Source organism: Carassius gibelio, chromosome B20, assembly GCF_023724105.1.
Source record: "Carassius gibelio isolate Cgi1373 ecotype wild population from Czech Republic chromosome B20, carGib1.2-hapl.c, whole genome shotgun sequence".
In the NCBI taxonomy this organism is placed as follows: domain Eukaryota; kingdom Metazoa; phylum Chordata; class Actinopteri; order Cypriniformes; family Cyprinidae; genus Carassius; species Carassius gibelio.
The window spans coordinates 1998045-2009429 of NC_068415.1; the positions used below are offsets into that span (position 1 = coordinate 1998045).

Genomic DNA, 11385 nt, shown 5'->3' on the forward strand with positions numbered 1-11385 from the left:
TCTGCAAGGGGTGCCCAAACTTTCAAGTGGCACTGTATATAGGTGGAGAAACATCTCAGCAAAGATCAAGAGAAATATTTCAAGAGGAACATGAGCTAAATTTCATGTGTTGTTACAAAGGGTCTGAATCAGTGCTTTAAGTGGCCCAAAAGAGGTGTCGGTACTCTATTATGGCCAAAAAAAAAAATCTTTATTTTTTTTTTATTTTTTTTTTTGATGACTCCTCTCATCCCCTGAGGTAACAACAACAACTATATTGAAGGGCTTTTATATACAGCAGTCAACAGGCGACCTTAATAATAAATACTTTTATTAGTTTGTGGATTTGCTTGAGCTAGAAAGAACTACTGAACATAAATAAAATGTGCAAAAGGATTTGGAAAAATACCCTTAGAAAGAGCTACTGCTTCCAAACTGACTCAAATGAATAACGCTCCGAACTCCCGAACTGACTCAAATGATTCGCGAACCCGCTTTGAACTTCCGAACTCTCTTTGAACTCGCTTTGAACTCCCGAACTGACTCAAATGATTCACGTTCCCCAAACTGAGTCAAATGATTCGCGAATCCGCTTTGAACTCCCGAACTGACTCAAATGATTCGTAAACCCGCTTTGAACTCCCGAACTGATTCAAATGATTCGCGAACCCTATACGAACTCTCGAATTGATTCAAATGATCCGCGAAGCCGCTACGAACTCCCGAACTGATTCAAATGATTCGCGAACCCTATACGAATTCTCGAATTGATTCAAATGATCCGCGAAGCTGCTCCCAACTCCCGAATTGATTCAAATGATTTGCGATCCCCAAACTGACTCAAATGACTCGCGAACCCGCTCCGAACTCCCGAACTGACTCAAATGATTCGCGAACACGCTCCTATTTCTCGAACTGATTCAAATGATCCGCGAAGCTGCTCCGAACTCCCGAACTGACTCAAATGATTCACGCTCCATACTCCGAACTAGGAAGAATTAGGAATCGTGCATTGTGAAGGGCGCTCTGAAAAGCGGCAGTGAAGGCAAAGGATTAAAACCTCTATTAAAACCATCAGCTTTAGAAACACTAAATAAGTCATTCAAAATCATTTTTGTGGTTTATTTCCAAACCCCACATTACAAAATAACAGTGTTGTGAACTCTGACATTTAGAGAGAGCTCTTGGCTTACAGGAAGACACTTTACCAAAGCAGCTCATGCAGAAACAGTGTGGAAGGCCTCCAGCATCGTAGCACCTTTGTGGGAAAATAATAATAAAAAAATGTAACGCTTTTTTTTTTTCCAAGTCAGTGCAAAAATATAAACAATGCATAGAAATCCATTAGCGAATGTCTACCGAGAGTAGAGAGTTTTTGCCCTTGAAATCCTTGAAAGACAGATTCAGGTGTTACAAGCACAGTGTGACAAAAGTGACATTAGACCAGCGTTTGAAAATAATATTACACTTTGCATCAGCTGAAAATGAATGGAACAGAACATGCACCTTTAGCATATCGCGGTAAATTTACAGGATTCAAAATGTGCTTTGCATTCAGTTTTTATCACCCAACATTTTCATTTAATGATATAGATAGGGATGCCGTTTCTGCCACGGAAATAAAATAACAAAACAACTGTTAATCTCACAATTCAGATAAACTTTCTTTCTAGCAATTCTGAGAAAAAAGAAGCTATAAACTCAATTTCTCAGTTCTGTTCCTTGGTAATAAAAAGTTAACGGTGACTTTTACCTTACAAGTCTAACTTTTTCTCAGTTTTATAGGAAAAAAAGATCAGAATTGCAAGATATATTACAAGAAAAGAGTTGAGATAATTATTATTTTCTGAGATTTTTTCTTACAATTCTGAGAAAAAAAACAGATATGAACTCACAATTCTAAGAAAAAAAGTCAATTGCAAGATATTAACTCTAAAACTTTTTTCTCATAGTTGTTTTTTTCTTTTTGCCACAGAACTAAAGGTAATTCTCTCACACAAAAAGCACAAAGATTTGCAAGAAAAAAAAAGTCCTCAGAAACGTTTCCCTCATAATTTTAAAATCCCCAGAATTCTGAGTTTAGTTTCTGTTTTTTCTTTATTCCACTATTGAATAAAAAGTTTTAAAAAGGTAACTGTGACTAATGTATTCTGAGAAAAAGATGACAGATATCTTGAAATTAAAAGATATAAACTCTCAACTCATCAGAGAATTAAAAAAACACCAATTGTAGCTTCCTTTCTTGCAGTTCTGAGTTTATGTGTTGAAATTGTGACTTGTTTCATTAGAAATGTTAGAAAAAGTCAAAATTCCTGCAAAAAATTAAAAAAGCTTACACATGTTGAAGCTGCAATAAAAACGAAGAAAGAAGAAGTGAACAAGTAAGTTGTTTTCTGAAATCGGCACAGTGTCTGATCTACTGCTTTCAATATTATCATTTTTAATCATTTCTATTGGTCTGATCAGTAGCAAGTCAGAATAATAAAGTGTGATTTTATCATCTCTTTTAACTCGTTTAAGTCACTTGCTTGCTTTGTCAAATTTTCAATACTTATATATATATATAAATGACAAATAGAGGGATACAATTTGACTGAAACCATTCAAGGTAAATTTCTAGAAGTTTTTCTAAGAGCACTACTTCTTTTAGCTTAACAAAAGCAGTAATACACAAGTTTTCAAAACCGCACGGCCAAGGTGCAGGAGGTTTGTGTGAAGCTGAAAAACTTTAGAAAAAGTCCAGGTGAAGAGTAATAAACCGTCCTCTTGTACACTTTGCATTTCAACATATAGACGAGCCCAGAGTTTTGATATTTCACAGCGTTTCAGTTCTGTGACGAGACAAAAGAACATACCGTGTGATTTAAAACGACACATAACCACGATAAAAACACATAGAAACACCTCGTGCTCCGGTTTAAAGCCGTTACCTTTTCACACACTCAAAAAAATAAAATAAAAATGAGTTAAGGCACCAATAGAGGCACGATTCTTCCGTGTGCACGAAAAGCTGAACTTCTCAAGCATCCATCCATCTTTCTGGATCGTCTGAGGTCATGAGAGAGTTAAACCGAAGCACAAAAACATACAAGCGTAATATACGTTAGATACCATCCCATTCACACACACACACACACACACACACACACCCACACACACTTACAGAAGCAGAAACAGACCAAACTGATCTGAACACAGTCAATGCAAACCAATAAAACAGCTGGTTAATTCTCAAGCAATTGATTTGAATGATAATATAATAGTAATATAGTTTCGTTTTCTTCTTGTCGTAATCATGCAATCGGTTATTTTTAAAGGACATTCAAATGAGGTTTGTTCTGATTATCAGCGATACTAAAGACTAAACTCAACACATACACTACCAGTCAAAAACTAAATGTTTTTTATGATTTCTCTTCTGCACACCAAGCCTGCATCTATTTGATCCAAAATACAGAAAAAAGCAGTAATACTGTAAAAAAAGAGAAAAAAAACTGTTTTAAATGACTGCTTTCAGTTTTAATATATTTTTAAAATGCAATTTATTTTTATGATCAAAAAGCATCATTCCTCCAGATCCTTCAGAAATCATTCCATTATGCTGTTTTTAGGATTCTGTGGTGAAAATAAAAATACAAAGATCAGCTTTCTTCTGAAATAAAAAGCTTTTGTAACATTATACACTCATTATACCATAGATTTATATACATATATATATATTTTTGGGGCGGGGGGACTATAAAAATGTATACTTTTATGTTGCAAAGATGCTTTGAATTGATCAAAAGTAGTTTATAATGTTACAAAGATATCTATTTCAGATAAATGATGCTCTTCTGAAATTTCTATTCATCAAAGAAACCTAAAAAAAAATCCTACTCAGCTGTATAATAATAATAAATGTTTTTAGGGTTTTTTTTTGCAGCAAATCAGTATATTATTCTGATTTCTGAAGGATGAGACACTGAAGACTGGAGGAATGATGCTGTAAATACGGCTGTGCATCACAGAAATAAATTACAGTTTAAAACACATTCAAATAGAAACCAGTAATTTCAATTCGTAAAAATATTTCACAATTTTACAGCTCTTGCAGGCTTGGGTAGCAGAAGAGACTTCTTTAAAAACATTAAAAATCTTACTGTTCAAAACCGTTTGTCTGGTAGTGCACAAAGCTGGTTTGAAATGTTATAAATCAGTGCCTAAACGTAAGAAAAACACAAAATGACGTGACTAACCAGGTGGACCGAAAGTCTGGCTCTCGTTATGTACACATCACGCACCCGACTGCTTTCCACACAGACGTTATTGCACAGTGAAGCCACCGTAGGTGTATAAAAATAGAGTAAGTAGAGTGAAACGAGTGGAATCCAGCCTCCTCTGGGGGCTTTAGCCAGCACCAGCGGCCAGGAGCAGTCGTATGTGTTCAGCTGGGCTCCTCATGCACACCTCATCCAAAAAATCAAGGATATTCCTCAAGAAAGGAGCCGCTATACGACGGTCTCGAGGCCGGAGAGTTTGGGGGTGAGTATACGCGGAGTGATGCCGTTGTTCAGGTCTTCCTCGAACTCTAAAAGCTGGCCCATGAAGTTAAGGTTGGGCGAGATGATGGGCCGCCGGGACTTGACGAACTTGTATGCGTCTGTCATGGTCATCCAGGTGTGTTTCATCAGGTATGCGATGACGATGGTGGCGGAGCGAGACACGCCGGCCTGACAGTGAATGAGGAGGCCGCGGCCGGCCCGGTGAGCCTCTTCTGAGGACGGGAAAAACACTGAACGTCAGCATAAACATCATCATCATCATCAGCAGCAGCATTTCTCTGAAAACTCTCCGTCAAGTCAAAGATTTCCTTTACTTTTTTTACCCTCAGTCAGATTGAATCTCAAAGAAATATCTGCATTAATCAATCAATAAAATACTATAAACATTTGGCTATAATTATATGAATAATCTAATAGTATGTTATATTATTTTTAATGCATTTTATATATATATATATATATATATATATATATATATATATATAATGCATTTATATATATATATATATATATATATATATATATATATATATATATATATATATATATATATATATATATATATAATGCATTTATATATATATATATATATATATATATATAAATATATATATATAACATTTAAATTATTATTATGTAATTCTGAAATTACATATAATTTATATTACAGATTATATCATAATTATACTTTAATTTTTTTAACATTAATAATTCATTTATTCTGTATTATTATTGCAGATATTATAATGCAATTATTACCTTATATTACAATTAATTAAATATATAAATTAATTGTAGACATTAAAAATCATTCATAATTATATAATTTGCAATATATATAAATACACAAGTTGTAATTATTATTTATAATTTTACTATGGATTATAATTATTATATCATTTTGCATGATTTATTATGCATTTCTGTTAAATATTATAATAAATGTTAATTATTACAGTAATAATTTACATAACATTTTGTATAATTTATTATGTATTATATTATATTATATTATATTCTAATTCTATTCTTTAAAAAATCTAACTACCTTTCTAATCTTTTTGTATTCTATTTTCTTTTCATTTATTATGCAATTGTATATGTATGTGTGTGTGTGTGTGTGTGTAAAGACCTCTAACTAGCTTGTTCTATTCTTTCATTTTTTTATTCTATCTGTTTTCTTTTTATTTATTATATTAGTTAAAATCCCATGCTATATGTACTGTGTTAACCTAACTGAGACTTGTTATAGCACTTATATATTGCTCTTTTTGTTGTTTTTGATTGCTTCCACTGTCTTCATCTGTAAGTCGCTTTGGATAAGAGCGTCTGCTAAATGAATAAATGTAAATATTATATGCATTATTATATATTTTTTGTTTATTATATAATATACAGTGGTGGCTAAAATGATTAGAACACTAGTTTTTCTAGCAGCTAAAAATGGTTTTAAGTCTGTTATTTCTATGTTTTGCTGTAGTGTGTCTTTGTGCTTTTTTTTTGGTCATTAATTGTAATAATGCAGAGAGAGTTTTGCATTGAGTCTGTCTCAGTGTGTTCTGTTTCTTCATGTCTCTCCAGACAGACTGATGATGATCAGATCACATCCCTGTGTGCAGCACACAATAATCTCTCTGCATTATTACATTTAATGACTGATATTTCCTTCAGCAAACGATAGAAATAACTGACTTGAAACCATCTCTTTCCTTCGCAGTTGAAACACTGTTCTGTGTCGTACCGATGAACTCGAAGGCCTCCTCGAAGTACTGCCGCAGGTTCTGTTTGTTGCTGTCGCTGGCGGGTAAGCGCTTGTACTTGAACAGGCCGAGCTCGTAGTGATAGAGCGGCAGGTGCGTGGTGACGTTCAGGATGAAGCCCATGTCCATCCGCTGCATGAGCTCCAGGTCCTGAGCGTCCCGTTCGTTGCCCAGGAAGAGGAAGGGGAGGATGGGCGTCAGCTCTGCGTTCTCGATGTCCGGCGTGGAGGGCAGGGAATGAGGTAGCGCCCCCGACAGGCCCACCGCGGTACTGCCGTCCTGTCCTTCCTCCAGATAAAGAGAGTGCTCGCACAGATCATCATGGCTCTGTCGGAAACCAGCGAGGCCTCCTACGAAAACAAAACAATCAATCGATCGCTCTAGTGTAGCTAGATCACAAATAAAGCATGACACTATTTGCAGTAAAATATCCGAAAACCACTAGGCTAGTGTTATATATTTTGTCCAGCTGATTACTAACAATATCTCTAATGTTTTCAACTACTTGTAAATCATTAGAAAATTCCCATTCGCCTGTCAATGACGTTAGTTCTTCTTCTTCTTAGTTTTATGGCAGATTGCAAGCATGGCTGATCAGGTGCATACCGCCACCTACTGTATCGGAGTATGTAGCATGGCTAGGAATTTAATGACGTTAGTTAGCCTTTGTTACTGACGTAGAAACCACATGACAACAGTGGACAAATGCGGAAGTAGCTTCGCGACAAACTTCATCTAGAAAGAGATGCCAATCTCGCTTGCGTTTTACTTGATATGTGAGTTGTTTTGATTGGTATCTTTACAGAAAACGTATGCTATTATAACGATCAACAAGATTAGTATAATGGGGCATACACGGCAAACGCGCGAGGACGCGTCTGATCCATCGTCTGATCGTGTCTTTGCATTGACTTTGTATGTAATCTACTCGCGCAAATCGTTGAACTCGCGTTAAATCCATGATTTATCTTTCCGTCTGATTTGATGGTCGTCAGCGGTTGAGTAGAAGACACACATCCGATCATTCCACGCTTCTTCTTAGCGTCATCAAAACGCCCGATTGTTATTGTTTTGTTAGTGCGCCATCTAGTGGCAGGTCCTACAACCTGTACCTTTAATACGTGACCCTGGAGCACAAAACCAGTCATAAATCTTTGAAATTGAGATGTATGCATCATCTTTGATATATGCATTGATATATGCAATATTTGGGCGAGATACAACTATTTGCAAAAAAGCAAAAAAAAATAATCTTTAAAGTTGTTCAGATGAAGTTCTTAGCAATGCATATTACTAATCAAAAATGATGTTTTTATATATTTACGGTAAGAAATGTACAAAATATCTTCATGCAACATGATCCTTACTTAATATACAAATTATTTTGGCATACAAGAAAAATTTATCATTTTGATCCATACAGTGTATTGTTGTCTATTTCTACAAATATACCCCAGAGACACATAATAAAACTTTTAGTCCGTAATGTACAGTACTGACTGTTCACAAGAGTCCAGGCTGTTTTGTGCTCATTTGTCTCGTTCTGTTTTTGAGGTCGCACTGAAGGATTTGCATGTCATTTGCATTTCAGGTTGAATAATTTCCTGATCGCGTTACAGATCTGTCTTATTTGCATGCAGAATGATTAATAGTATCTCTCAAGATCAGTCAGAGCTTATCACATACTTTATTAGGTCATAAATTCACTACATATAAGAAACATGGCACAAAAAATTCCAGAAATATCATATATAGTTAAAATTTATTTAATAATAAATATACATAAAATATATATTTTATATCAAATATTTTTATTGATATAATTATCACATTATATAATACAAGACTTATATATATATATTATTATATTATGTATTATAAATTAGTATAATGATGTTTTATATTGTAATCTAATCTCCATAATGACTGAAAAAATATGTATGGTATTAAAATATAATATAAAACACAACGTTATATATTATGAATACTAGATGTTATGATAAATTGTTATATTAGGCATTAATAATAAATTATTATTAGTATATCTGATAATACAATCTCGAAAATGATAAAATATTCACATTTAAGCATATATTTATTTACTTTTAAAACATTAATAATTATGATATAATAATCAATTTTATTTAATTTTAAGTTATTATGTAGGTTATTATTTATGTCTAATTAAAAAAAAAGTAAATTAAAATATTATTATATTAGGTATTGTATATTATAATTATGCCTTACAATATAATCTAAACTTAGAATATCGATAATTAAAAATATTGATTATAATATTGCTATTCGATATAAGAAATACATTATATATTTTATAAGGTCATATACATTATAATTAGTATGCTGTATTATATATTATAATCTCCATAATTTACATTCAAGCATTTAGATGCTTTTATCTAAAGCAATAATTAATTAAAACATTAATAATTACAACACGATACTATAAAATACAACATTATATAATATTATTACATCTTATTTTTTAACATGAACTGAGCTGTAACACTGAAGAGCGAGAACAAGCATCAGTAAACGAGTAAACAGCCTTATAATAAATGTTTAGCATGTCATGCTGGACATCTGCGCTCTCCCAGTAACGTCCATCAGATGAACACAGGGGGTGAAGCTATAGTCTGTTAAATTTCAGTTAGTCAAATGTGAAAGCTGTAGCACCTGTTACCCTGCCTCTCCTGGACTGAGTGAATCTCTTTAATCACACTGGAAAGCACCTTCAGCGCTCGCTCATTTATAGAAACTAAATCCAGGATTCTCTGAAAAACTACTGCTTTCCACTTTGGATGTTTGGGATGAAGTCATTTGCACTTTTGAAACCACCTGTGTTTCCTCATGTTTAGCACATGAGCTTAACAACTATACTAATGCCACTGTATTTATTTTCTTTATTCAATCATTCATCTTTATTATCAAGGTTTTGCCAATTGCATAAAGTTAAAAATATTTTGTTATATATATGGGTCAAAGACGTTAAGATGTCCGCATCAAAAGAAATGTACAAAAGTGATTTTGTGTTCATAGAAAGCACATTAAATGTAAGTAAAATGTCTACTTTTAAGGTTTTAAATAAGTTTTTGGAGAATAAAATCTCAAAATTTGGTTGAAATAATGTTACAATGTCATTCAGTGTAACACAATATTTATGAAAAAATTGAAACAATATACTTATTCTGACGTGTACATATTAAAATATCTAAAAGAATAATGGAGCATACTAAATTTTATTGTGTTTTAAATTAGTACAAAATTCTTACTGACAAATGGGCAAAACCTAGGATAGTGGCAAATGTTAAAAATGTAAAATTACATTTAATGACATTTTACTGGGTGTCTCCTGTAAACCAGGGGAAAATGTATGATATTTATTTTTTGCTCAGAAAAACAAAAACAAAACAAAAACACAAGTTTAAAGCAGTATTACACTTTTTTTTTATGCTTAAACACTTTTTCGTCTTTGACTCATATATATATATATATATATATATATATATATATATATATATACACATACATTCTACAAAGCAAAGTGTAGATTTTGTGTTAAAACTGAAAAAAATAACTATTGCCACAATCTTTCAAAATGAGAATTGTAATATTCTACACGGATGCTCTGCAGTGAATGGGTGCCGTCAGAATGAGAGTCCAAACAGCTGATAAAAACATCACAATAATCCAACTCAATCCAGTACATCAGTTAACATCTGGAACAAATCCAGCATTAAGACGTTTTTATCTCAAATCTGATTCCATAATCCATAATAACGCTTCCTTCAGTAAAAACGTGGTCTGGTCTGAATCAGGCGAGAAATCTGCACAGATCAAACAGCTCTAAACAGATATGTGGCTGGATGTCACTTTAATGCAGGATTTGTTTCTTACAAACATGCATCTATTGGCTTCACAAGATCTTAACTGTAAAGAAAAGGACATGAAGTTTGAGCAAGTATGGTGTCCCATACTCTGAATCTGTGCTCTGCATTACACACTTCCAAGAGCACACACACACTCCCCTGACCGATACCAAGACTTGAACCCATAACCTTTGGGTTACAAGTCCCTTTGATGGACTGGAGTGGTGTAGATTACTGTGATGTTTTTATCAGCTGTTTGGACTCTCTTTCTGACGGCACCCATTCACTGTGATGCAATGCAACATTGCCAAATGTCTGCTTGGATACAATACAGCGCTACACAAGTTGCATTTGGTGGCTCAGATGTTCACTAACCGGTGAACTTCAAATGAAGGACTAAAAACAGCCAATTCGCATCAGACTGAGATCTTTTCTTTTCGTTTTTAAAGATCAAGACCTCTAAGGGCTCCATGGGTTGAGGCCAGTATTGAGTCTGAGGAGATTCAGAAGCACAGCGGGTCTGCAGTCTGAACAGCTTTTATCTGCAAGAGCCATGATAACACACACACACACACCCAGACACACAAACACACACACACACACACACAATCCCAGAATGCAATGCAAGCTCAGTGAAGCAATCCACTCAACAGAAATGTTGATTCAGTGTTCTAAAAATACATTTTACCCAAATGATTGATATAAAATCTAACTTTATATATTATAAGGTATTGTAAATTATATTAGTATGATTATATTTTAAAACATTAGTGTAATGTAAAATAATTTCCATTTCATTTTTATAATATATATATATATATATATATATATATATATATATATATATATATATATATATATATATATATATAATCTCCATAATGAATAATAACATTATTAATTATAATATAATATCATTATATAAATTATTATTAAATTATTAAATAGTATTAGATCATTATATCACATAAATCATGTATTATAAATTAGAATTATTATAATTTTCTTATAATTATAATATAATATCATCCCACTGATTATAATACAATATTACTACATAATATAAAATACATTATAACTTATTAAATTAGATACTTTTATAATATTATGAATTACTATTTTATAATAAATGGAATCTCCATAATTACAGAATTATTATTAATAATGAGAATAATTACATTTTATATTTCTATTATATAATATAAAAACATTATA

At 32.8% G+C, this 11385-nt stretch overlaps 1 protein-coding gene across 1 annotated transcript in view; it reads right to left on the reverse strand.

Annotated features, from left to right (window-relative positions):
* Positions 1 to 1087: 1087 nt before the first annotated feature.
* LOC127984049 (dual specificity protein phosphatase 10-like) overlaps positions 1088 to 11385 on the reverse strand; it is an 18095-nt gene continuing 7797 nt past the window's right edge. The window contains exons 3-4 of the mRNA XM_052586516.1: positions 6265 to 6633; positions 1088 to 4735 (exon numbers count right to left, since the gene is read on the reverse strand). Of these exons, the coding sequence (XP_052442476.1) occupies positions 4470 to 4735; positions 6265 to 6633 (635 nt within the window). The 3' untranslated portion in view covers positions 1088 to 4469. The remainder of the gene's footprint in view (positions 4736 to 6264; positions 6634 to 11385) is intronic.